This window comes from Cnephaeus nilssonii, assembly GCF_951640355.1.
Source record: "Cnephaeus nilssonii genome assembly, chromosome: 4".
Taxonomy (NCBI): Eukaryota; Metazoa; Chordata; class Mammalia; order Chiroptera; family Vespertilionidae; genus Cnephaeus; species Cnephaeus nilssonii.
The window spans coordinates 67,380,208-67,407,101 of record NC_137075.1 but is presented as its reverse complement, the minus strand read 5'-3'; the positions used below and the strand labels follow the sequence as shown (position 1 = coordinate 67,407,101).

The 26,894-nt window shown below is 46.7% G+C and overlaps 2 protein-coding genes across 3 annotated transcripts in view; one reads left to right on the top strand and one right to left on the bottom strand.

Annotated features, from left to right (window-relative positions):
* The first annotated feature begins 4,386 nt into the window (after positions 1–4,386).
* On the top strand, positions 4,387–14,500 carry CALML4 (calmodulin like 4). The gene is given in 6 exon segments (XM_079768445.1): positions 4,387–4,514; positions 4,516–4,534; positions 4,654–4,684; positions 8,269–8,409; positions 10,216–10,404; positions 14,199–14,500. Coding segments are annotated over 6 exon segments (600 nt in total). The 5' UTR covers positions 4,387–4,392; the 3' UTR covers positions 14,297–14,500.
* A 1,164-nt stretch (positions 14,501–15,664) lies between these two features.
* PIAS1 (protein inhibitor of activated STAT 1) overlaps positions 15,665–26,894 on the bottom strand; it is a 128,492-nt gene continuing 117,262 nt past the window's right edge. The window contains exons 12-14 of one of the 2 annotated variants that reach the window (XM_079768443.1): positions 24,273–24,415; positions 22,293–22,327; positions 15,665–21,398 (exon numbers count right to left, since the gene is read on the bottom strand). In XM_079768443.1, the coding sequence (XP_079624569.1) occupies positions 21,105–21,398; positions 22,293–22,327; positions 24,273–24,415 (472 nt within the window). In that variant the 3' untranslated portion in view covers positions 15,665–21,104. The remainder of the gene's footprint in view (positions 21,399–22,292; positions 22,328–24,272; positions 24,416–26,894) is intronic. The other variant, XM_079768442.1, reaches the window with a different exon arrangement.

The window sequence follows — 26,894 nt, the reverse complement described above, 5'->3', positions numbered from 1 at the left end:
TGGAGGTCAGTACTCAGCCTTGGGCCAATCACTTGATCTCTCCGGGCCTCAGCTCTTGATCTTCAAAGGTCTTGCCTCTTCCCCCAGGCGGTCATCTGGAACTTCTGGGCTACTATTACCATTCAACAGGAGGGGGCTGGGCAGGAGACTGCATCATTAAGCCCTGGTGCCCCCACCTGCCCAGCAGCCTCTTTGGATTCCTTCCCTATCTCCAGGACATGGCCCCTCCAAACCCTCGGGCCTAGTCACAGAGCGACTTAATAGACATCTGATCAGGCACAGGCCTGGTTGTGTGGGGCCTGACCCGAATACAATTTGAAGGGCCCTTAGTAAGAAAACAGTAAAAAAATTAGGGATGAAAGTGAATACAGTTGGCCCTTGAGCAGCATGGGGGTTAGGGATACTGACCCCCTACAGAGTCAAAATTCTGCATATAACTTTTGACTCCCCAAAAACTTAGCTACAGGTCCTTTATATTCTTGGATTTCATATCCATGGATCCAAACAGTGTTTTTCCTTTTTTGTTTGTAATATTTTGGCAAACTTTCTCTCCCCCCCCCCCCCCCCCCCCCCCAGAGAGAGAGAGAGGAAGGGAGGAAAAGAGAAACATCGATCAATTGCCTCCTGGGATCAAACCCTGAACCTGGTTATGTGACCAGGAATCCAACCCACCGCCTTTTTGGTGTGTGGGGCGATGCTTCCACCAACTGAGCTACCCAGCCAGGGCCCAAATACTTTCAATCTGTGACTAAAAACCCACAGATGTGGGAGGCTGACTATTGTAATAGCCTATGGTTGACCAGAAACCCAAATGACAACATAGTTGCTTAATACATATTTTTTATTAATAAAGTAAAGCTAGAGAAAAGAAAATGTTATTAAGAAAAGCAAAAGGCCCAACCAGAGTTGCTCAGTGGTTGAGCATCAACCTATGAACCAGGAGGTCATGGTTCAATTCCCAGCCAGGGCACATGCCAGATTTCGGGCTCGATCCCCAATGGGGGGTGTGCAGGAGGCAGCCAATCAATGATTCTCATCGTTGATGTTTCTGTCTCTCCCTCTCCTTACTCTCTGAAATCAATAAAAACATTTTTTTAAAAAGAAAAGAAAAATGAAGGGGAATACATTTACTGAAAAAAATCCACATAGGAAGTAGACCTATGCAGTTCAAGCCCATGTTCAAGAGTCAACATATTTAGAATGAAAAAGAAATCCCAGCAAATTATTAGAGGCTTAGAGATTTAATGTCCCTTTAAAAAATATATATACATACATGTATGTATACACATACACACACACACACACACACACACACACACACACACACACACACTAGAGGCCCAGTGCATGAAAATTCATAATTCATGCACCGGAGGGGGGGGTCCCTCAGCCCAGCCTGCCCCCTCTCACAGCCCGGGAGCCCTCAGGGCAGGAGGCAACCTGGTGATCAGGGGAAGGCGATGCCCCATCACACCTCTGCAGTTGCCACTGCCGGCAGCACAAGCCTCGGCCAGCCCCAGTTACCTGAGCCTCGGGCGGCCCTGGGCAGCTGGGAAGCCGCCATCTGAGGCTTGCCTGCACCTCAGGCGGCCCTGGGCGGCTGGGGGGCTGAGAGGACCGGGGGACTTGGGAGGCAGGCACACAGAGTGGCCGGGCCTGCCTGAGGGCGGGATTGGCCTTGCCGTGTGCCTGCCACCCCAGCAGGGCTAAGGGGACTGGGTGCCACCATCTTGTGGCTGTGGGCGCCGCCATCTTTGAGGGCAGGGCAGTCAATTAGCATATTCCCTCCTTATTGGCAGTGGGCGCTGCCATCTTTGCTATGGCATGAGGGTTAATTAGTATATTCCCTCTTTATTAGATAGGATTGATTTCAGAGAGGGAGAGAGAACCATTGATTGGTTGCCTCCTGCACACCTCCTACTAGGGATTGAGCCCACAATCCGCATGTGCCCTTGACCAGAATCAAACCTGGGACCCTTCAGTCCACAAGCCAATGCTCTATCTACTGAGCCAAACCAGCTAGGCGCAGTGGTCAGCAAACTCATTAGTCAACAGAGCCAAATATCAACAGTACAGCGATTGAAATTTCTTTTGAGAGCCAAATTTTTTAAACTTAAACTTCTTCTAACGCCACTTCTTCAAAATAGACTTGCCCAGGCCGTGGTATTTTGTGGAAGAGCCACATTCAAGGGGCCAAAGAGCCGCATGTGGCTCGTGAGCCAGTTTGCCGACCACTGAGCTAGGGCTTAATGTTTCTTTTGACAGAGCTCTCTGGGCACCGTCACTGGAAATGTTTCCCTAGAAATACTTAAAAAAATTTTTTTTCTTCTTGATTTCAGAGAGGAAATGGAGATAGAGATAGAAACATCAATGATAAAAGAGAATCATTGATTGGCTGCCTCCTGTACACTCCTACTGGGGATGGAGCCTGCAACTCAGGCTTGTGTCCTGACCCGGAATTGAACTGTGACCTCCTGGCTCATAGGTCGACGCTCAACCACTGAGCCACTCCTGCTGGGCTAGAAATACTTCTTAGTTGCCACCTGGCTTCACTCCACTGGAAAGCTAGGCCAGTGGTTCTCAAAGTGTGGTCCCAACTGGCAGCATCAGGATAGCTGCAAATTCTCGCCCCACTCCACCTGCTGAATCAGAAACCTGGTGATGGGGCCCTTCAGGTGAACATCTCAGCCCCCCACGTCCCGAGGGGTATGGAGGGGGTTCTGTTTTTTCCTGTTGAGTTGAAGTGTAGCATACACACAACAGGACAGCAGGCAGCCAGATGAACTTTTGCATAGTGAACCCTCATGTAGCCACCACCCTCGTGCAGGTGTTTCCATCATATGAGAGACACATAAAAGCCTAAGGAAGGAGGTGACAAGGGTATGCCAGTGGGGACACAGCCCTAAACCCCGGCACATACTGACTTACACGAAGGAAATGCCTATCTCCTCCCACGTGCCCCTTCCCAAATGCAGGGCGATTCTGAGCATGCGCTTGGCCTGCCCCCCCCCCCCCCCAGACTTCCCCACAAGGCTCAGCCCTACCCCCTGCCCTTCCCAGACCCCACCTGGCTTTCCTTCCCCTCTCCCCCCACACAGCTGTTAGTGAGAAGTTCCCCTTCTCCTGCACCCTACTAGCTCCTCTTCTCAGCCCCAACAGGAAGGAGTCAGAATCCCCCAGCTGACACTGGGTCTAGAAACAGGTGTGAAGAGGTGACTCAACCCACAGTTTGGGGGGAAAGAGAACCTTCCACATGGAGGTGGTCGGGCAAGGAGGGCCCCACGTGTCCATGTGCTTGTGCACATTAGCCAGATTCCCTCTTCCTCTGGGCAGCGCAGCCTCGCTGGGGCCCACTCACCCCCTGGGCCAGGACCCCTTGTACAGGCACAACCCATGTGGCCGAACCCTGGAGCTGGAGCCCACAGACAGGGCAGCCACCAGCTGTGGACAAGGAGCTGGGAGGCGAGAACCCAGCTGTGCCCAGCTCAGCAGCTCTAGGGACCGCCCCACACTGCCCTCACTTCCTCAGTGTGAGTGTGTGTGTGTGTGTGTGTGTGTGTGTGTGTGTGTGTGTGTGTGTGTGCGCGCGCGCGCGCAGTGGGGGTGGGGAGCAGCACAAACCACTGAGGAAATGGGGAGTCAGCAGCTTCTGCCGGAAGGAGTGGGGGCTGCGGAGGGGAGAGAAGGGAAAGGAAGAAAAGGAGGAGCTTCCTGGCCGGGGAAGTCACCTAAGAGGCCTCCCTCTGAGCCCCTGGGGAGCCCGCTGTGGGGCCCGGACCCCAGAGCTGGGGAACTGGCCGGAGGAGATCGGGCTGTGCGCTCGCCATCTGAATGCACACAGTCCCATGTGAGGCCCCTCGGGGAAACAGGCGCAGAGCAGTGCGGGGACAGGCCAGGCGCACGCCGCCAAGGGCACGCGGGTAAGGAACCGGATCCGACCCGAGGCACCGAGGCCCGCGTCCCTGCTCCGAGGCCTGGCCAGTGGCAGCGGCCATCGCTGGGCTGAGCCATCAGGTAGGGCCTCCTCCCCGCCTGCGAGCGGGTAGGTGGTGCCTCTTAAATAAGACAGTGTGCTAAGCACCCGGCACCTGCCAGCCCCCTGCTTAGTCCCAGGAGAGAAAGAAAAGACACCCCCCACCCAGGGCAGGGCCCAGGACACCCCATCCGGGCCCCGCTTTCGGTGTGTCACTGACCCCTTCTCCGTGTCCAGGGAGGGCCCCCAGGAAGGAACGTCTGTCCAGAGCTTCAGCTTCCTGGGGCAGGACCGAGCCCCGGGGAGCCCTCCTGCAGCCCTGTTCTCTCAGAACCCACCTGCTGCTCTGCCCAGGCCTTGCTGGGCATCAGCTGTGCGGGGAAGCGGGAATCCGACCCCTGGCGCTGGGCCTGGTCTCCATGGCAGCGGCGGGTTTATTACAGGGGCCTCCGCCCAGCTTGGCGGACTTAGGACTTGAAGCCGGGAGGAAGGAAACCAAGAAGGCAGTCCTGGGAGCAGGGAGCTCAGGGGTGCCAGGAGTGCAGCGGAGGCCCCGAGATGGTAAGCGAGGGTCTGTGTCACCTGCCGGGCTTGGGGCGGGGGTTTAGCGGGGGTGGGGAGGGGAGGGCGGGGAGAGAGTTCACGGAGCCCCTTCTGACTGTTTCCTCTGTCTGCTGCAGGCCAAGTTTCTTTCCCAGGACCAAATTAATGGTAGGTTGGGTTTGCTCTTTAATTAGCAACTCACAGCGAAATATGGGTCTCATTAAGCAATTTGCTCTGCTCAGTTTTTGTTGGTGGGAAAAAGGTGCCAGGGGTGGGGGGCGGGGTGGGGATGTGGGCCCACCCACAGGCAAGAGGCCAGGAGGCCGCTGCTGGGTGGGGGTGGGGTGGGCTCGCAGGTAGAAAGGTTGGTGCTATGTCTGTCAGTGTGAGTTACAAGGCGGGGAGGGGAGGAGAGGGGCTGGAGAGAGAAACACAGCTAAGTGGCTGGGGCCGAGGGGGGGGGCCGGACAAGAGGAGGGCTTTGTACTTGGCCGAGGCAGAGCAAAGAGACCAGGTCTGCACCCCCACACAGCACCCTTCTCTCTGGGCCTCAGTCTCCCCACCTATAAGGTGGGAGGTCAGCCTAGGTGGTCTCTGAGGTCCCCTCCACCCTGACATCAAGCCTAGTTTGGGTGTGTGGAGCACTTTATTCCTGAGTCCCCGAGCAGGCTTCAGTCTCCACAAGGCCAAGGGAAGGAGTTGGGTTACACAGAGCGCAGGGCCCACACCTAGACCAGGGAGGCCCAGCATAGCTGAGGTTGGGTCCTGTGGGCCCTGGGTAGGGATTCCAGAGCTCTGAGTACCCACCCAGAGCTTGGTCTAGAAGGAAGAGTGGGTGGGTAAATGGGTTTCAGGCTCCAGGTGGGCACCTCCCCATAGACCTCCTCACAGTCTCACCCCAAGAGGAGGGCCAGATCAAGGAGTTCTAAAACACAAGTCCCAGGGCAGGGCCTCTCATGCCCAGGTCTCAAGGCAAGACTGAGTGGAGTCTCGCTCAGCCTATGTCCCCCACCCACCTCTGGTTCTGAGGCTCACGGACCCTCCCTCGGGGGCCTCCGAAGTTCCAGAAGGAGAGGCAAACTTCCCTTTGTATCCCAGTGTCTGACACCAAGAAAGTGGCCACTAATGGTAAATGAATGAATGACAGACTGGACAGAGGCAGCCTGCTGCAGTGGGAAGACCAGGAACCTTGCAGGCCTGGGCTCCTACCATCTCTGAGCCTCAGTTTTCTCACCTGTGAAGTGGGGATAATGACACCACACCAGGCTGCTGTGAGCGACAGAGAGGATAGTGTCAGGCATGCGCCTGACACTGGGCCTGGTGCAGCCTGGGTGGGGCCAGCTTGCGGTAGCCAGCATGAGCTTTAGAAATTGTGTGAGCTTATTGTTAAAATCAGCCATTATTAAATAATGTAAGATCAAACAATGTTCCAACCCCTGCATTTGTGACAACAAAACAAAGCCTTAAAAGATGGCCCTATTGCAGTCAGTAGTGCTGAAGATTTGAAAGAGGTTTGAGTTTAATGAGTGTCATGTGTACAGGGTAGGAACTAGTGCAATAGTAGATCACTCATCAGACTGAATAATAACACATTCATTGGGAAGAGTTGCATCACTGGCATGCACCTCACTTGTCACGTCACAGTCCCTACCCCCACCCCTACCCCATCCCCCAGGCAGAGGCTCCACCGATGGCAGTCCCACCCCCAGTTCTGGAGTCAGAATCCCTGTGGGAGGGCCCAGGGTGTTCCTCCAGAGCTGGGAGCCGGGGCAGAGAGGCAGGTGGGGCCCTGCTCTGCTGGGCTGTGAGACTGGGCTCCCGAGGCCTCAGCTCCTGGGGCCATTTCGTCTCCATTAAGGGAGAAAGGGTTGGAAGAGAGCTGCCAGCCGGTTCTAGTCAGAGCTGAGAAAACATCCTGGGCCCCTCCCCCAAGTCTCTAAGAGCAGACCCAGGGCTGGGGTCAGAGGGCAGCTTGAGAGTTCAGCCTGGAGGCGGGGTCTGGAGCAGTGGACTCAGAAGTGCCCATCATTGTAATAATTGTCACCCCAGCTGAGAGGCACTGTCTGCCAGGACTTCCCAGGGGGGTTTCTGGTCATCTCAGTAACCCAGAGGCATCATCATTCCCCTTTCCCACATAAGTTGTCTTTGCAAAGGTCCCCTGGGTGTCTGGATGCCCTGCTGTGGGCTCCTTCTCTCCCTGGACTGGCCCTGGAGGGCGGGACAGCTTCCCAGTGGTTTGAGTCAGTTGTGGGAGGGAGAAAAGGGGGAGCAGAGGAAGGGGAAGGAAGGGAGAGGAAGGGGGTAGGAAAGGAGAGAAAGGGAGCAGGAGGAAGGGTAGAGGGAGGGGACAGAATTGCCAGATAAAATACAGGACACTCAGCTAAATGTGAATGTCAGAGAAACAACAAATACTTTTTATTTCATTATTTATTTATTTATTTATTTAAAAGACATTCTTATATATATATTTTAATTTATTTTAGAGAGGAAAGAAGGATAGAGAGATAGAAATATATATGAAAAAGAACATCAATCAGCTGTCTCCTGCAGGCCCCCTACTGAGGATCGAGCCCACAACCCAGGCATGTGCCCTGACCAGAAATGGAACCAGTGACCTCTTGGTTTATAGGTTGATGCTCAACCACTGAGCAACACCAGCTAGGCAACAAATATTTTTTAGTATAAGTGTATCCCGTGCAAAAATTTGAGACGTATTTATACTAAAAACTAGTGGCCCAGTGCACATTGAAAGGAAATTAATTAGAAAAAACACTTTAATATCACTATTTGCCCTTTCTCTCTAATGGAAGTCTCACCCAAATTCACAATCAACTATGACAGATCAAAACACATGTGTGTGATAGGCGCCAGCGAAAGCTTTATAGATATAAACTTGCTTAATTAGACCTGCTTTCTGATTTAGCTAAACTTTTTCCAGCCCAGTGAAGCACCCCAACTTCTCTATCAGGTAATTGTCAGCAACACAGCAGTAAATATCAACACGAAGCAGATTATTATTGTAGATCACGCAGGGAGAACAAAGGGTGAAATATTTAACTGTTTGTGGGTGCCAGGTCGTGGTGCCATTTCCCTGTAAATGGCCAGTGTGTGTCATGGCAGCTCCTGCATTGAGCGTCTGTCCCCTGGTGGTCAGTGTGTGTCACAGCAACCAGTTGGATGGTCGGACACTTAGCACATTAGCCTTTTATATATTTACCGTATTTTCCGGCATATAAGACGACTGGGTGTATAAGATTTTCCTGGGTTAAAAACTTGTCTTATACGCCAGAAAATACGGTACACACACACACACACACACACACACACACACTTACCATATTTTCTGGCATATAAGACTACTGGGCGTATAAGATTTTCCTGGGTTAAAAACTTGTCTTATACGCCGGAAAATACGGTATACACACACACACACACACACACACACACACACACACACACACACACATATATACACCGTATTTTCCAGCGTATAAGACAACTTTTTAACCCAGGGAAATCTTATACACTCAGTCGTCTTATATGCCGGAAAATACGGTACTAGTATATGTGTTCATTATTTATTGGAAGTTCAATTGAACTTGGCAGTCCTGTATTTTTATTTGTGATGGGAAGGGGGACAGAGGGGGTGGGCACAAGGAGGGAGAGGGGAAAGGAAAGGGAGGAGGGTGTGTGCGTTGCGGGGGAGGGAGGGTGAAGGAATGCTCCTGATTCTCCCTCCTGGCTGTGCACAGAGTACAAGGAATGCTTCTCCCTGTATGACAAGCAGCAGCGGGGGAAGATAAAAGCCACGGACCTCATAGTGGTGATGAGGTGCCTGGGGGCCAGCCCGACACCAGGGGAGGTGCAGCGGCACCTGCAGACTCACAAGATAGGTGAGTGGGCTGGGCCCGGCTGGGGAAGAAGTGGGCTGGCCTGGTGGGTGGGCCTTGAGCCCTGCAGCTGTGGTCCTTGGGAAGAGCCCACAGTGGGTACAGATGGTGGATGTGAGAACAGGTCAGAGGTTAGGCATGCTGGTGGTAGTCAGAGGTCTCCAGCCGGGAGCTGTGGAGGCATTTGGCCAGGTTCCTTGAGTCCTCACAGCAGTGGTGACACCTCATTTCACAGAGCGCCCTGGGACCAAGGTTCCAAACTCTGCAGTCAAGAAAGTGTGGCAGTGATCCCCAAATGGCTTCGTCAGAACAGTTTCCCTTTCTGAGTACGTGTCACGTGCTTAGCGCAAACCACCCAGAGGAGAAGGCGCTGTTTTACAGGTAAAGACCAGGGTTCGGAGCCATGGGGGCACTTGCCCGAGTGCTCAGGCCAATGGCAGAATCAGAGTGGGAGCCAATTCTTCTGATTTCCGACTGACCTTCTTTTATATATATATTTTATTGATTTTTTACAGAGAGGAAGGGAGAGGGATAGAGAGTTAGAAATATTGATGAGAGAGAAACATCGATCAGCTGCCTCCTGCACTCCTCCTACTGGGGATGTGCCTGCAACCAAGGCACATGCCCCTGACCGGAATCGAACCTGGGACCCTTCAGTCCAAAGGCCGACGCTCTCCCCACTGAGCTACACCAGTTAGGTCCCGACTGACCTTCTAAAAACTATACAACACTGGGAGGAGAAAAGGTGGAAGAAAACCCAGCCAAGTGGTTCTCTAGGCGCTGGGATTATGGATGATTTTCATCCGCTTTATTGTTGTTTCCTGTATTTTTGACAAGGGGAGCATATAGGACTTTTTTAACCAGAAACTAGCAAGTTGGGTGTTCGTTTTTTTTAAGAAACAAGAGGGTGTCAGAGGCTGGGGTGGCTGCTTGCCTCGGTAGCTGGACACTCAGGAAGGAGAGACTGGCCCAGAGACAGGGAGTGGCCTGGAAAGACCACTCGATCCGGAGCCACCTGAACCTCGGTTTCCTCATCTCTCAGGGGGGTCCCCACCATCTGCTGGGGTTACCCCCAGGTCCCATCAGAGCGTGGCTACAGCCGCGCTGGGCGGCCAGGCTGGGCCCGGGGCGGCCTCTGGAGGCCGAGAGCCCAGGGACAGGCGCTCAGTGACGGCGGTCTGTTTCCCCCGCCAAGGGGTGGCCGTTTCCTTCGGTTGCTGTCTCCAAACAGGAAGTTGTGGCCAGGGGAAGTTCCAATTTCCTGCAGTTGTACCCCGGCCGGGCCAGGGCCGAGGCCCCCACACATGCTCGGAGGAGGGGCCCGGGCTGGGGAACTGGGGTGGTTGCAGTGAGGGGAAAGGCAAGCAGCCAGCCCAGGTGGGACTGGGCCTGAGGCCCCGGTGGGGTCACCGTCCATCTTTGTGGGTGTGCCGGGGTGGCTGCTGAAGGGGGTGGACGAAGATGGATGCCCTCCAGTTCAGGGCACCGGGGCAGCACCGGAAGGGAGCAGAGGAGGTGCGCTCCATCCTGGTCCTGCCACTGCTCTGGGAGGCACTGCCCACTCACTGTCTTCTTGGCAAAATGGGGAGATGACACCCACTGGCCCTGAGCAATGTTGGGAGGGATCACGGAGGCATATCCGAGGTGGGACCTCAGGAGAGGGGCGCATCCTCCTCACCGCCACCACTGCCACCATCAGGGCCCTTCCTGAGTCCCGTGGCCCTGGAGCCGGCCATGAGGGCTTGGGCAGGAGGCAGGTGGGGAGCCTTTACCTCCCTGCTCACTCTGCTGTGTTTGGGGGATTCCTAGACAGAAATGGAGAGCTGGATTTCTCCACTTTCCTGACCATTATGCACATGCAAATAAAACAAGAGGACCCGAAGAAAGAAATTCTCTTGGCCATGTTGATGGCGGACAAGGAGAAGAAAGGCTACATCATGGCGTCGGAGCTGCGGTCAAAACTCATGAAACTGGGGGAGAAGCTCACCCACAAGGAAGGTAACGGCCTGTTCCCTCTTTCCCTACAGCAGGAGAGGACTGGGGAGTTGGGGGGAGGACACCAAAGCCCAATCCATGGCCCCAGGATGGTGCGGACACTGCGTTTCATGCATGCCCCAGGAGGCTGTGACTAGATGGCAAGAAGGGTGAGCTCTGGACTGGAGTCCAAGGAAGAGCTAGGGGACCTGGGGGTAGCGGGAGCAATCTAACAGGGCGAAGAGGTGGCCTGGGAAACGGAGGTGAGAGCTACTTGGGCCTCACCCTGAATTTAAGCTTTCACTGTGGGTCTTTATTTAGAGCTCTGACACCCTGGGAACACTAGTGACCCTCATGACAAAGACACAGGTGAACTGAGTGGCTTGCGGTAGCAGAGCTGGGAGTTGCACGTAGGTCACAGACACTCCTCCTCCCTCTCCTACTGCCCCCTCCCCACCCTCCCCCACCTCCCCACCCTCTGCCCATCTCCCCACCCTCTGCCCGTCTCAGGCTCTTCTTTCGCACAGCTGTTTTCTGAAGTTGCTGCTCTTGCCAGGTGTCCAAACTGAGGTGCTACTTTAAAAAATTTATATAGCCAAAACCGGTTTGGCTCAGTGGATAGAGCGTCGGCCTGCGGACTGAAAGGTCCCAGGTTCGATTCTGGTCAAGGGCATGTACCTTGGTTGTGGGCACATCCCCAGTAGGGGGTGTGCAAGAGGCAGCTGATCCATGATTCTCTCTCATCGATGTTTCTAACTCTCTATCCCTCTCTCTTCCTCTCTGTAAAAAATCAATAAAATATTTTTTAAAAAAGAAAAAAATATATATATATACTTTTTTATTTTATTTTATTTTAATTTCAGAGAGAGGAAGGGAGAGGGAGAGGGAGAGAAAGACAGAAACATCAATGATGGCCCTAAATGGTTTGGCTCAGTGGATTAGAGTGTCTGCGGACTGAAAGGTCCTAGGTTCGATTCCTCTCTCTCTCTCCCTCTACCTTCCTCTCTGAAATCAATAAAAATATTTTTAAAAAAAGAATGAAAGAAAGGAAGAAAGATAGATCAATGATGAGAGCGAATCATTGATTGGCTGCCTCCTGCATGCCCCACACAAGGGGTCAAGCCTGCAACCTAGGCATGTGCCCTGACCAGGAATCGAACTGTGACCTCCTGGTTCATAGGTTGATGCTCAACCACTGAGCCACGCTGGCTGGGCCTGAGATGCTGCTTTGTTCCCTCTCCTCATGACTCTACCAGCTCTAACAGCTCTTCCCAAGGGGTGTCCATGGTGGCCTTTGCTGGGACTGCTGGCCACAGGACCCATAAGAGACCTTTGCCTTGGACCTCCCAGCAGCCCAGCGTGCCTTCCTGCCTCAGAGCAGGGCAAGGGGCCCGGGTCTTCTGGGAAAGCCCTTCGCATGTGGTTAAGGGCGACCCCAGTGCTGGGCCATTTGCCAGTGCTCTTCCTGTCTGCCCGCTAGCCCCTGGGTCCGGCCACAGCTGCCATTTAGAGTCACCACCAGAGTCCACACCACCAGCCCCAGAGGCTGGGATTCCTACTCATGCTGCTGGGACACAGGGGGTGGAGGAAATAGGCCTCAATAATGTGGGGCCTTAGGTGAAATCACAACAAACCAGAAGGGGTTGCAAGGTTGTGGTTGGAATTAGATTTGAATCCTGGCTCCTCCTCATCCTGGAGGACCTCAGATGCGTTTCTTTCCTTAAAAAAAAACAAAAAACGTTTTATTGATTTCAGAGAGGAAGGGAGAGGGAGAGAGAGAGAAATATCAATGATGAAAGAGAATAATTGATCGCTGCCTCCGGCATGTCCCCCCACTGGGGATCGAGCCTGCAATCCAGGCATATCCCCTGACCAGGACTCAAACCATGACCTCCTAGTTCATAGGTCAAACATCAACCTCTGAGCCACACCGGCCGGGCCTCCGACAGGTTTCTTAACCTCACTCACCCTCCTCAGTTTCATTGTTGGGAAATGAGGTTACAATAGACAACCCCTCAGGTCCCCCAAGTGCTAACATTCTATAACGCGGACCGCTTCGATTTCACCTGCAGTCACAAAGGCTCAGCACTCGGCATTTAAACACAGTGCTGCAGGAGGCAGACTCCTTCAGCTGGCGCTGTCCGACCCGTCTTTCACCGTGGCCGTTCTAACGCCTAACGCGAGCAGGGGGAACAGGGGCCCGCCCTCCCTCCCAGGCTCGCAGGACTCCGCTCGGCCTTTGATGTGCCAGGTGGAGTGCTAGCAGAGAGGGCCAGCTGGGCTTCATTCTTATGGTTCACGATCCCTGTCTCAAGTAATACCCTGGGTCCCAAACTCGTCCACGTTTCTCATTCGTTTAACCAGTCAAGAAACATTTCAAAAAAAATGGCAGTGTGTTCCCGACAAGCTGAGAGACCGATTTCCCTTCCTTCGGCTCAGGGAGACAGGAAAAATGATACTAGAAGTAGGAACCTTGAACTCTGGGTGACTGAAAGGAAACCCATTTTACCAAGAAGCATCCTTGGAGCAGCTGAAGGCTGGCAGGGAGGGCTCCTTTGTAAGGCCTGGGATGGGCCGGCATCCTGGTTCTTTCTGGGTTCACCGTGAATGGCATACCACCCAGCAGGCAGACCCAGCACCTGGCTATCGGCTGTGGGCCCTTCTCTGGACCGGAGGAGGCTCAGTGGTTGGCTCTGAGCTGGTGTTGGACCTGTCCGCTGGGATGGTTGGAACCATGAAGATAACTTAGTGTTCTTCACATTCTAAAAATACTCGGCACCACGGGCGGCTCCGGCGCGGAGCACAGTAATTACATTTTGGAGGAGGCTGCTAAGCAGAGAATCACAGGGTGTTTTCTAACTGTCCAGCATTACTGTCGGGATGTCTAGGGCTGAGGAAGCTGACACAGGGGAGGGGACAGTTTTTGCAAGAGGGTCAGGATTTTTCAAAGAGCCAACGGTAGATTGGCTCTGAGAGGCCTCTGTGGAGACATATAAGCTGAAATGGCCCTTCTTCTTCTTTTTTAAATATGGAACGCTGCACGAATTTGCGTGTCATCCTTGCGCAGGGGCCATGCTAATCTTCTCTGCATCGTTCCAATTTTAGTACATGTGCTGCCGAAGCGAGTACCGAAATGGTCCTTCTTGCTGAGATCTGGGACAAACTAGTATTTTGTGCAAGGAATCCAGAACGAGAAGAAACAAGTAAACGAAGCGATATTTTTGGAGCAGCGTCATGGAGAGCAATGGCAGTTTTGTACCCTTTCAGCTTTAGACACGGTTGAATTTATTTTCTCTCAAAGTATCCCTATCCCCAACACACAAACTTTTAAAAAAAGAGGTGATGGTGGCAGACACCACTTGTCACCAGGTCCTCTCTTGGGGTGGGGCATGCCAACCTGGCAGGGAAGGCAGGCAGGCCAGGGCAGGCCAAAGCCCGGGCCACGGTGGCCCAGGATGGAGCTGCCGAGGGGGCCTGATCAGCTGGGAAGCTGGAGGGTGAGCTGTGGGAGGTAAAACCCATGCCAAAGATTCCTGGAACTATAGGTACCAGAAATATAGGGCATTTTCTTTCCAAACTAACAAAAAACACAAGGTGGCTTGGCTTCAGTGAAACCCGATGAACTCAGAGTTGTATCAGTGGTCTCCAAGTTGGGGGGTGGGCTTGTCCTGGTCTGTTCGCTGTCTGATTTCCTGGTCTCTGTGAATAGTCAACTGGACACTCAGGGAACACCTCTGGGGAGCCCCAGCCCCCAACAACTCGATGTCCTGTAACATAGCAGTAAAGCTGAACTGAAAAATTAATGTGATTTATTGCAGTGGATGATCTTTTCAGAGAAGCAAATATTGAAGCAAATGGCAAAGTGAAGTATGATGAATTTATCCAGAAGATCGCCATTCCTGTGCCCGACTACTGAATGGAGAGAATGCAAGAGAGCCTCCCCTGGGCCTGAAAATCAGACGGATTAATTTTTAACAAGAAAAGTGTTCCTTTCACTCTAGGGAGACAGCACAGCGGCATGACGCTCCCTGACTGTAGCAGAGGATAACGTAGCAATGAAAATAAATGATTTCGGCCATGGTATTAGCATGTCCTTAATAAAAGATTTTTATTAATTTCAGTAACTGCCATTAGTCTATAGTCCAGAAAGAGCCTCTGGTTTGGAGATGGGCCTGGGTTCCAGTCCTGACTCTGCCATTTCCCAGCTGTCTGACTTTGGGCCAATCATTTCACCGCTCAGAGCCTCAGGATCTTCACTAACGTTAAGATTCCTTTTTTTCCTTTTAATATATTTTTATTGATTTCAGAGAGGAAGGGAGAGGGAGGGAGAGATAGAAACATCAATGACGAGAGAGAATCATTGATCGGCTGCCTCCTGCACATCCCCTACTGGGGATCAATCCCACAACCCGGGCATGTGCCCTGACCAGGAATTGAACCATGACCTCCTGATTCATAGGTCGATGCTCAACCACTGAGTCATGCCAGCCAAGCAGATTCCTCATTTTTACCTCATGGAGCCTGCTAAGGATGGTCTGAGTCCATGACTTGAAAACGTCTTTGCAAACTGAAGAGCTCTGTGCAATCCTGAGTTTCCACGGTAGTGCTTCTTCGAAGAAGGGCAACCGACCAAAAGGCTGCATTCTCTATTTGGGTGCTGGAACCATCTTCCACATTTCTAAGACAAAGCCAGTGCTGGCTGAGAAATAGCAACAAGCAGAGCTAAAACAAACAAACAAAAACTATGGCAACATTTCTTGCAGCACCACAGGGCCACTTACAAATTCTCATTCCCATCTCAACACACAGTGACACCATTCAGATTCATTCATAAACACAGAATCCAGGGTGAGAAAGGGTAAAGCAAGGCAGCCTCAGCTAAACAGTGGGCAGAGGGATCTGACTTTACAGCCCGCACCAGAGGAAACCAATGTGACCCAGGCCTCGCAGAACTGGGAAAGCCCTTTCTTTTTTTTCTTTTAAATATATGTGCTAAAGATGTTGCTTTTTTAAAAATGTATTTTTATTTATTTCACAGAGGAAGGGAGAGGGAGAGAGAGAAACATCAATGATGAGACTCATTGATCGGCTGCCTCCTGCGTGCCCCCTACTGGGGATCGAGCCCACAACCTGGGCATGTGCCCTTGACCGGAATCGAACCCGGGACCCTTCACTCCACGGGCTGACGCTCTATCCACTGAGCCAAAACAGCTATGGTGGAAAGCCCTTTCTGATGCTCCTGTCAGAATGTCCAGCTCCCCCAGCCTGTGATCAGAGAGGTTCACAAGAATGGGATGGGTCTGCTCAAGTGGGTCAAATTGATCATGGCTTCAAGCCATTTCCCATGACTAATGGAAAGTAATAAGGGGATGTAACAGGCCATGGCCATGATACAGCAAGAGTCCTGGCAAACAGTAGTAGGGGTACTGGCCCTGCCGGGTCAAGTAGCCGAGTTTTGTAGCCAGGAGGTGCCGGCTGGTGCCGTGTGTTCATCAAATTTGTGGATCCATTGGTAGTGTCAGCCCTGCCCTAAAAAGGGTTGGAGTCACACACTGGCATGTTGGGGGGTGGAGGGGCAGAGTTCTAAGTACAGAGATGTTCGTCCTTATATGTATCAAAATTGGGCTCTCTGGGCTGTGGCTTTGTCTAATGGTGCTTAGTGGCAAAAGCAAAAGAAAACCAAACCGAGGGAGATGTCTTTTGGGAGGCTATTCAAGACACAAACACAAGGGCCAGCCACCGGGGAAACGGCAGGGGACCAGTTTTAGTGCAATGATCTCACAACAGTGACTGCCAAAGAGAGTAGAAATTCCTAGAAGCTGTAGAGGGTTCTGTGGAGGGCGGCAATAAGTGGCCCAGACAACCAAGTAGGTGACGTTGTGCTTGTCTAGCTGGGGAGCGTAGGCTCACACTGTGCAGGAGCAGAACCAGGTTTTGTGGGGTCTCAGGTTGTATGATTTGGCAGCCTTCTTTAAGAATATAAAAATAGAAAGAGACTTGGTAGCCCTGCTCCCAGGGCCCAGTGAGGGCCAGGTGCAGAAACTTCATTACCATCGTGGTAAATCCCCGAGGGCTGGTTAGGTGTTGCTAACCAGCAACGTAGAGAACTGCTTTATTTTACTTTCAGCCACGGATCAAGGGTCTTAGCCCACATCTCCTTTGAACTCATCACGGACGTTAGGAAGCAAATCCTGCACAGCCTATCTGGGATACCAAGGATTAGACAGTAGACACCTTAGATTTAGATGGGACCAGGCAAGAAAGTTCTGTGTTATAATAAATGAGGGTACTTCACCTTAAAGCCTTTTTGTCTGGTCAACGGAATGGCCCCAGTATGTTGGTGTTTTTTTTAATTTAAAGAGAAACATCTATCAGTTACCTCCCCTACACGCTCTTGATCAGGGATCCAACCCTCAACGTAGGTATGTGCCCTGACCAGAATTCGAACCCACCACCTTTTGATGTACGGGATGACACTTTCATCAACTGAGCAACCCAGCCAGGGCCCAAGTATGGCTTTAAAGTAACTTTTAATCTGATTTGCCTAACAGGAATCTCTGAAGTATAGCTTCCCCAAAACACACTAAGTGGTGTGAAATGCTCATTAGAACCTGGGCTCATCTCCACTGACCCAGTGCCCCTAATTAAGGGTCTTCAGTGGCTGGGGTCCTAAAGTCCTGTGAGGCCTCTGATCTAAACCTCCATCCCAGAAACGGATTTTACACCACCCCATGTCCAGGCTTTATGCTCATTCCTGGAATTTCAGTTGGTTTACCTAGCACCTAGTATTGTCTACAAAAAAAGGCAACAGTGCTTTTAGCTCTCAAATTGCAGATTATTAAACAGGTTTAAAACGAAACAGATGCTGCGGTTCATTACAAAGCCAACCATATTTCAGTAAGGGGAATGATGACTGTACATTCATTACTTACCTCAAAGCATGTTGCAAAAGAATTACTCGTCATGCTTTGAAATCTCTGGATGAAAGGTGCTTTGGAAGCACAAAGCATATGGCCTTTCTCTTAGACTGTCCCCTTGCACACCCAGCAGTGTATTTTACAGAAGACAAATTAACTGAAGGCTTTTCTTTTATTACATCTAAAGAGCTCTACATAAACAGGTAACATTCAATAGGTAAACAATTTTTTTCCAATGCATGTAATAAATATCTTCACTTGGTACTTTTATACAAACTGACATTGGTTTACTATACATTTTTAAAAGCCATTTTACTGGTTTGGCATGCGGTATGGAAATTCTAAGAGAGAAAGTCTTAAGGCAATGAATCACAGATTTAAGTTTATGGAATTTATGATAACTTTTATATGTTTATATACATTTCCCCTTTGTTAATTAAACAATTAACAGCAGCACACTCTGAGACCACCAGCTATTCTCCCTCCCTCTTGCTGAAATCTAAGCTTTGTGGTTTTGTGTTGGTTTATTTTTAATTATAAAACAAAATTCAACATATATTGATAAAACAAAACTCTTACTAAAATAATTTCAAATGTGCTCTAAAGTCCTGAAGATCTTGAAGTGTTTTATGTACTAAAAACGAATTGTTTAAAAATAATGTTCAATAATTAGAAATTAAAATTGGGATATATTTTCATTCAGCTTCAAACATTTGACTCAAAGGAAAATTTGCCAAGGTATCCCATTTTTCAGAAGCTTAAGTGAATCTTTCCTAAGTTGCTAATGATACAGAATTGTGATAATGTCTAAATTAATATAGAAAAAACTTAATGTTCAAAATAAATTAGTCAACCAAGTGTGGCATGGTTAAACTTCAGATTGCTTTAAAAAGGTGTCCAATAATGCCCACAAAATAACTAAAAAGCCACTTCAACCCTGTTAGTCAAACAGCTATTTTACCAAATATGTGTGATACACACACATACAATACTATACAGAAACACAAACATATGCACACCTATTATGAAAGACCAAGGCAAGGGAGATGGTGACAACTTGCCTAAAGATTTTGAGAATCACTAATTCTCCGTGCATGGAGGAGTGAGTGGGCTAAGGAATAAAGAGATGAAATGACTATATACTTTAAAAAAACAAACTTAGAAGATGCAGTGCATGGCTCTACTAATAATTACTACAGATCATGAAAGTCTAATAATATTGGCCATGAGACCAACAGAGTAATAGCTACTACTAATACCAACATTTTGAAAAGTCAGCAACTGAAGGGAACAAACTCCTTAGAGTACAATAAACTAAAATAAAGAGACAATGAATGGTTTCTCCTGTGGAGACATGACCAAAGCCACTAACTAGACAGACATTTACTTCTCCTTATCACCCATTCTTCCCGTGGGTTGGTTAAATGCAGGACACTAAGGGGAAATCAACCCTCTCTAAAACTGGCTGAAGAAAGTCAAGGGACAGGTTTCCAACTGGATCATTCAAAGAGTTTGTAATTCAGCATCAGACACAAAGTAACTGATCAGAATTTTGAGACCACTAACACCAATGACAGAAAAAAAACAAAAACGTAGAAAACTATTCATTTTACCTTATGTAGTTGAATTATTAGAAATGTTTCCTATTGCAATGTGAAAAAGCAACTCCCCATAATTTAAGTAATTTGTATCCCAATCTGAATTTAGACAAATTATACTATTAGATATTAGCCTAAGTTAATATGGTAATAAGAGTTCTTAAGTATTTACTCACCATCAGATTCATTTTAAAACTTAACTACTTCCTGCTTTAACCAACAATAAATCTTTTTTTTTTTTTATTGCAAATTGTTTAGTGACTAACTCAGCCATGTATGTGTGGAATACACATGCCTTGGGGAAGACTATATTTGTCACTCACACACACTTGTCTATAAATACATATATACACACACACATATACATATCAACATCAACTTGTTTTTCAAAATTCAAGTCAACAATTTAGTGGCAGAGAGATGCTGTAAGAAACATATTATTTTTAGATGCCACATAGTCATGTGAGCCGTAATTTTATCATACAACCAAAGATAACAGCCATCTTGAAGTCTACCTGGATTACAGGAGGCCGTTTTGCAAGGTTTAAAACAACAATGTCACACACAAAGGTGGCCGGTCCTTCATCAGCTCTGAGAACAGTAACAGTTGTGATACAAAACCCAGTTTGGAAAACTGGTCATCATGATGCCCCTTCTTGATCTGTTCTATTTAACCTGCTAAACCTCTCAATCAGCTAAAAAATCTTCCCCAGACTCGCAGTCATCACCTGGAAAACGGCATCACCTCCTCTGAGGAGGATGGTGGAACACAAGTAGAACTTCTCCTTCCCTCCAGCTCTCACTCATCTCCTGAAAACAGCTTTCGCTATTTACATGTTGCATTATTAATAAGAATAGATCAGACTGATCCATGAATTCTAAAAACAAAAACACATACCTGACTTTCCTATGTCATGTTTGTCTTTTAAAAGGTGGAAAATAAAACAAGATAGCTAAGCAAATAAGCACACTCAGAGCCAAAGAATAAAATGACTAAGAATCAAGCCCATTTTGAATTTCAGCTGTTGATCAGATAGCAGGTTTCTACAGACTGACACGTATGGTGCATTGTATTGTCTGAAGAGAATATACTTTTAGGATAATTGACTTTCTTCTTTTTCTGGGGGGAGGTGATGCAACCTTCTCTCTCTCTGTCAGCTGCACAAGACACACAACAGGGCTTTCTAAGCTATTTTTACTTCCTACTTTGGTATGCAGATCTTACGAGAAGTCTTGTTACCCTGTGGCTAAAAAAGTAGGCGTTCACAGACTTTGTTTAAGTGCATAATACTGGCAATCCAAATTTAGAGTAAAGAGCTAGACTAAAGCGTATTATTCACAGGTCTGCTAAGCCTACCCCTTACCCAGACAGCTTTACTCCAATCTCTAAAAACATATTCTCAGGGGTATCTAGCAAATAAGGGGGAATCTGTGATGGAGAACATGCAATTGGAATAGTCAATAAAGATGCTCCTACGTGAGTTCAAGAACTTCAAAGCACTTTGAAAGAAGCAGGCAACTGATTATCAACTGAATGCAAACTCGGGAAGAGCAGGAACGGTAATGACAGAAAAACGCAGACACACACACACTGGAAACACACATTCATGAGCTATGTCCTGAAAATACACAGGGAATGCAGTGGGACAGATGAGATTTATAAGTTAAGGCTGGATAAAATGTGCACACACAAACAAAACTCAAGTCTGTCATTTTTAGAAAATGGAAATTAAAACTATGCCCCCAGCTCCCTCCCCACAACAAAGAAAAGCCCACAATTTAAAACTTCATACATGCAATTCCGTTTGTTATTGCAAATAAAATAATGCCATTGAAGTAAAATAACACCAAAACCATAGGACAAATGATGAAAAAAAAAAAATCTTCAGAATCCAGAAAATTGAACTGAAGGTGTTTTGTGGGTACTTGTTATTTTTTTCTTTTTTTCCTTTTCTTTCCTTTTTTTGGTTTATTTTTACAAGTGTTATATCAGACAGGCAGTCTTAGATTTATATATACAAAAGTAAAACTGAAAATATAGTTTTGTTCTCTGTACATTTCTTTTAATTTTTTTCCCTAAAAAAAGGAAAAAAACACACGCTTGTGTACTTTTCTAAACAGAATAAGGTAAAACATAGCACAAAGTTCTCTTCTTTCTGCCAAGTTCACTTAATCTGGGGTGGGGATGAGAGCAGCAGGGGCAAGGAACTCAGTCCAATGAAATAATGTCTGGTATGATGCCAAAGATGGACGCCGTGTCCGTGCTGCTCCTGTTTGTGACCGTGTGGCTATGGCTCTCCCTCAGGCTGTTGGAGGACACGAGGCTGCTGTTACTGCCACTACTGCTTCCATTGGTGGTTGGCAGAGAAGTACTGCCTCCTGCACTCAAATGATCAAGAAACATCTGGGAGGAGGTATATGGAAAAAACCGAGAAGAATGTAAGAGGTCTTGATCATCCGAAACTGCTGCTGCTGCAGCGGCCAGGAGGGAGGTGTTATAATGCTAGGGAGGGGAAAAAAAGACAAAAAAAATGTTAATTATACTTATAAATTCATAAGCTTTCTCTCAGCAGAACAAAGTCCTAACTTTAATATATTCTGAGTATCTATTTTTTTTGAAATATTAAAACATTTTGCAAAATCACACTGGGGCAGTGGGGGCTTGCCCAGGGTGGGAATGGCTGGGGGAGGGAGGGTGTCAATTGGGGAAAAAGGAGACATATGTAAAACTGTAGACAAAAACAAAAACCATTTTGTAAAATCAAATGGCCTTATGAAATGATCAGATCATTGACCCTGAGACATTTTTGTATCTGAAACAGAAAAACAATTGTTTTTGTTTTAATTTGTATTGAAAGCAATTTTCAAAATTATATTTCCAAACTGGCACACGCTCAGAAGTAGCAGAAAAGAAGAGAGTCTACCCTATTTTTCTTATGGAGATATTTGGCCAGTAAAGCCCAGGCTGGGTGGCTTAATCGGCTGGAGCGTGGTCCTGTACACCAAAAGGTTACCGGTTCAAATCTAGGTCAGGACTCATACCTTGGTTGTGGGTCTGGTGCCTGCTCTAGGCATGTAGGAGTCAAACAATCAATGTTTCTCTGTCACATCGTTGTTTCGCTCTCTCTCTCTCAAATCAATAAACATGTCCTCAGGTGAGGATTAAAAAAAAAAAAAAGTATTAATCAATACGAATCACTCCCGTTTGATTCTGTCCTTTCTACATACTCAGGCACAGCTGACAATGGGTTCTGATTTAAATTCTTAATTAAAACCTTAACAATACAGTAATAGGTATGACTACCCTGAATTTTCTAAGAAAATTTATTTTCTTCCTCTTGGCTACATATTATACTTTTCAATGTTAAAATATAGCATTTTTTTTCATATTACATACCTGATTGTCTGATAAGAAAGGAAATAAATCTAATCCTGTGAGAGAAAAAAAAAATTATTTTAATTTTTTTGGGAAAAAAAGTCTCCCAAATGCCCCAAAATAAACACAAGTTTTAAATGCTAATTCTAATTTATTTAGAATTTAATTTAAACATGAAGAGTTGAGCTAAATGTTTTACATCCCTCCCTTCTCTAGATTACTGAGCCTGAAGTCCAATTTAGGAATGATGTGCCCTCCCAGTGACTCCACTTGTGGGACTTGGACCACTGCTGCCCGGTCAGACCTCGTACTGAACTGACATAGCACTTTCCACCAAATGCTCTCAGACTCCTCTTCGGTAACTTTTCAAGCTCCTCTAATTGACTCCTCACAAGCACCTCATAAGATATGTAATTATTGTTGCCCTCATGTTTGTGAATGATAAAGTTTGAAGTTAAAAAAGTTAAGCAAGTTGTAGCACACATTTTCTTTCTCTTTCTTAAGTTTGCTCAGTTGCTACTATCGAGAGGGAAACTCCGAGGGCGGACCGATTATCGAGGTGGTAGCTATTACAGAGGATCAGCTCTGATCCCTGGCTGCCACCCCTTGCAATTTGCATTCTTGTCTCTATTGCCCAGTGTGTAATGCAAAGAAGAGCAAGTAAACCACTGTGAGTAAAATGCCTTGTATGACATCTAACTTGGGGAAAAGTGCAAGCAAAGATAGATACAAATATGACTACACTAGAATGGATTATAACATGAAGACCTGCAGTGGGCTAAGTGAAAAATAGGGCTGCAATGTCCAAGAGAATAGCAGCTAATAACATGATATGGCTATTTAAATTTACTAATATTAAGTAAAATAAAAAATTCAGTTCTTTAGTCACACTAGCATTCCAAATGCTCAACAACCATGTGGCTAGTAGCTACTATGTTAGCTGGCAGATTACAACATTTCCCTCATTGCAGGAAGTTCTATTGGATGGAGCTGAAATAGGTGGTTTTTTTTCCATTACAGTTACTAAGAAGCCAATCAACTACCTCAGCTCCCAAGAATCCTTGCCAGTGGCCTGAGATTTCTGCTGGGGAGGTGTGGAGGGAAACTTCCACTTTGCATTTTGTGGTAAATTTTCTACAATGAGCCTATATGTCTTTTTGTAATAAAAAAGAAAAATGTTCTTAGATTATATGGATAATATACAAGTTATTAAATTATGAAGATATGTGAGAATAATAATAATTCTTTTTGGTAATGTAAGGATCATTAACTCAAAATACATTATACAAACAGTATAATGACATTTCAAAATACTTTAAAAAAGAAGAATCCACTCTGATTCTTCTCAGGGATAGAGCATCGGCCCAAGGACTGAATGGCCCTGGGTTCGATTCCAGTCAAGGTCATGTACCTCGGTTAAAGGCTAGATTCCTGGCTCTGGTCGGGGTGTGTGCAGGAGGCAACCAATTGATGTCTCTCTCTCACATCGATGTGTCTCTCCTCCTCCCTTCCACTCTCTTAAAAATCAATGGAAAAATAGCCTCAGGTGAGGATTAATAAAAAAAATAAAGAATCAGTTTCACTGGAACAAAAATTAAAAGCTTGTAATATTTCAATTCTGCATTATCTAAAAGATAATACAAAATAGTTACCCACAATGCCTCTTGCATCATAACTGGATTCAGGGAACAAAAAGTAATATTCTAAGTATCAAAATTCAAATCAGCATATAAGAAATCACCCCAAAACAACTTGTAGACTATTTTGAAGTTCACAAAACATAGAGATCATTGCATTAGTGTTATCACTGGTAGCAAAACACTGGCTATTGATGAAAGTACAAATAAGAAACTGGATTTGTATTTATTTATGACCAGTTCCATAGGCCCAATCCCATTTTCCCAATCTTTCAATTCTTCCTCAGATTCACCCAGAAGAAGACTATATAAATCAAAGTCATCCATAGTGCTATGTGACAATACAGAACAATCGGTGACTCACCTTGTAAGTCATAAGGCATGGGTGTCATGTGGAAAGAGTGCCTGTAGTCTTGGATAAGAGGAGTGTTAATATAGCTTGTGTCTACAGCAGGGAGGCTTGGGGTTCGGGACACTGGAGATGCTTGATGTGGAAGACTTAATATGCTAGAAGAAAAAAAGGTTTACACAATTTTCATGAGTCATATCAACTTTTAAGTTTAACAGACAAAGGGGTTGCATCTCATGAGTCCTAACTTTTGTGCTAAAAATAAAAAGAAAAGGGAGATACAATTTAGACTATTATAATCACAGTTGTTCCTTGATATCCACAAGGGATTGGTTCCAGGAACCCTCACAGATTGGATGCACAAGTTGTTTAGTTGGTCCTCCCTATCAGCATGTTCTACATCCGTGAATTTCAACCAACTGTAGACTGTGGATGCGGAACTTGCTGATACAGAGGGCTGACTTTATTAGGAAATGATCTGTATACTTAATAGCTGCAGAGGCTATTGGGAGAAATGGATGGATGCAATGGTATCTAATATTCATAAATCATATGCTGTCTTAGGATCACCGTCATCTATACTTTCAGAATGCAGGGGGAAGGCATGGCTGAGCTACGTCAATGGGATATGAGTGAAGTGTATCTATATAGTGGACGAGATTCTGAAACGTTTTAAAAATAAGCACTGGAATGTCAGCTAGTAAAAAGCTTAAGTAAATCCTTGCAAAGAAAACACATATAGACAAGAATGGGGGAATGTAGCAATCTGAGCAGTGAAGTGAACAGCTGGCCCCAAGATTTGTAAGCTTTATGAGAACAAAAACTAGGTACTGTTTATCTTGGTATATCCATTGCCTGGCACTGTTTGCATAAAAGGCCTGCTGAATGAACAATGACAGCAAGACAAGGAGAAGAGATGCTCCATAATGAACAGGTATGGAGTTTTTAAAGGGAGAATGGTATAACTGGGGGTGGGGAGGGGGGGGTGGGGGGGGAACATAACACAAAAAGTGGGATTTTGGAATAGAGTGAAATGTTTAAGTAGTTGAGTAGTCAAATAATTTTTCTTTACCAAAAATTAGGCAAGAAGCAAAAAGGAGGAGGAAAGGAAAAAGAAAGAATTGAAATGATTTTAAAAATAAAATAAAATAATTCTAATAGTCCTAAGTGCAAAGACAAGGATCATATGGTATTCCAACCATTAGGAGGCTAATAGGTATGTATATAAATTATAGAAAATAAAAGAAAAAAGGCATAAAGAGGCTATCGTTTGCTTTTAAAACTTCATGTAAAGTACACGGGGTGTGGAGATGCAATTTCCATGGTATAGAACAGTGGTCGGCAAACTCATTAGTCAACAGAGCCAAATATCAACAGTACAACGACTGAAATTTCTTTTGAGAGCCAAATTTTTTAAACTTAAACTTCTTCTAACGCCACTTCTTCAAAATAGACTCACCCAGGCCATGGTATTTTGTGGAAGAGCCACACTCAAGGGGCCAAAGAGCTGCATGTGGCTCGGGAGCCGCAGTTTGCCGTCCACGGGTATAGAATATTTAAAAAGATGCCAAGGTTGGCCCTAGCTGGTTTGGCTTAGTGGATAGAGCATTGGCCTGCAAACTGAAGGGTCCCCGGTTTGATTCTGGTCAAGGGCACATGGCTGGGTTGTGGGCTCAATCCCCGGTGGGGGGTGTGCAGGAGGCAGACAATCGATGATTCTCTCTCATCATTGATGTTTCTATCTCTCTGTCCCTCTCCCTTCCTCTCTGAAATCAATAAGAATGTATTTTTAAAAAAATGCCAAGGTTGGATTTCCAGGAATGGAGCTCCAGTTAGGACCATCTACCACATTTTATGAATGGGATACGAAGCATAAAATACACTCTCATCCACTTCATAAAAATGTTTCATCTAATCGAAACAATTAAACCTCTTCCATCTATAAAAACTAGCATTTTCCATTAGCTGTCTCCTCTGACAATGCCCAAGGGATTACAAGAGAGAAGAAGGCAGTTGAAATGCTAGTCTTTGAAAACATCTTGGTATACCAAACAGCAAGGGAAATGTCTGGATGAATACTAAACACTCAGTGGCTGAAGACTTACATTTACTGATCTTTTTTCCTCTTTTTAATTCCTGCCTGGCTCCTTTTCTTTCAATTTTGTGATAATATTCTGAAATACATTTCCTCCTTTACAACACACAATAACAAATGTAATATGCTGCCTTTAGGCTTCTATTTATTGGCTAGTCGTTATTGTAAAATGGCCACTAGTATTGAACATGGCATTATTCTTCTCAGAATGTCATAAAATCCAGGTTGCTTGTTTTATCTGAATACAGAGAAAGATCTGGCATTTGCAAATACTATGCCTGGGTTCAGTTAAGCATTGGGAAGCTCAGGAAGTAGTTAATGCACTTAATGTAATTTTCCAAATATAATAAACAAAGCTATTTTTGGAGGAACAAAGTAAACATCCAAAGAAGAAACATTACATTTCTAAACACTTAAAAAAGTTTCCTTTAAGGAAAAAATGTATATTCAGACAGTAAAATTATTATACAGTTTACATATAATCAGAGGTAAAATGTTCATAAAGTAGGATTTGAGGTAGAATTAGTGTTTAAATATTCATT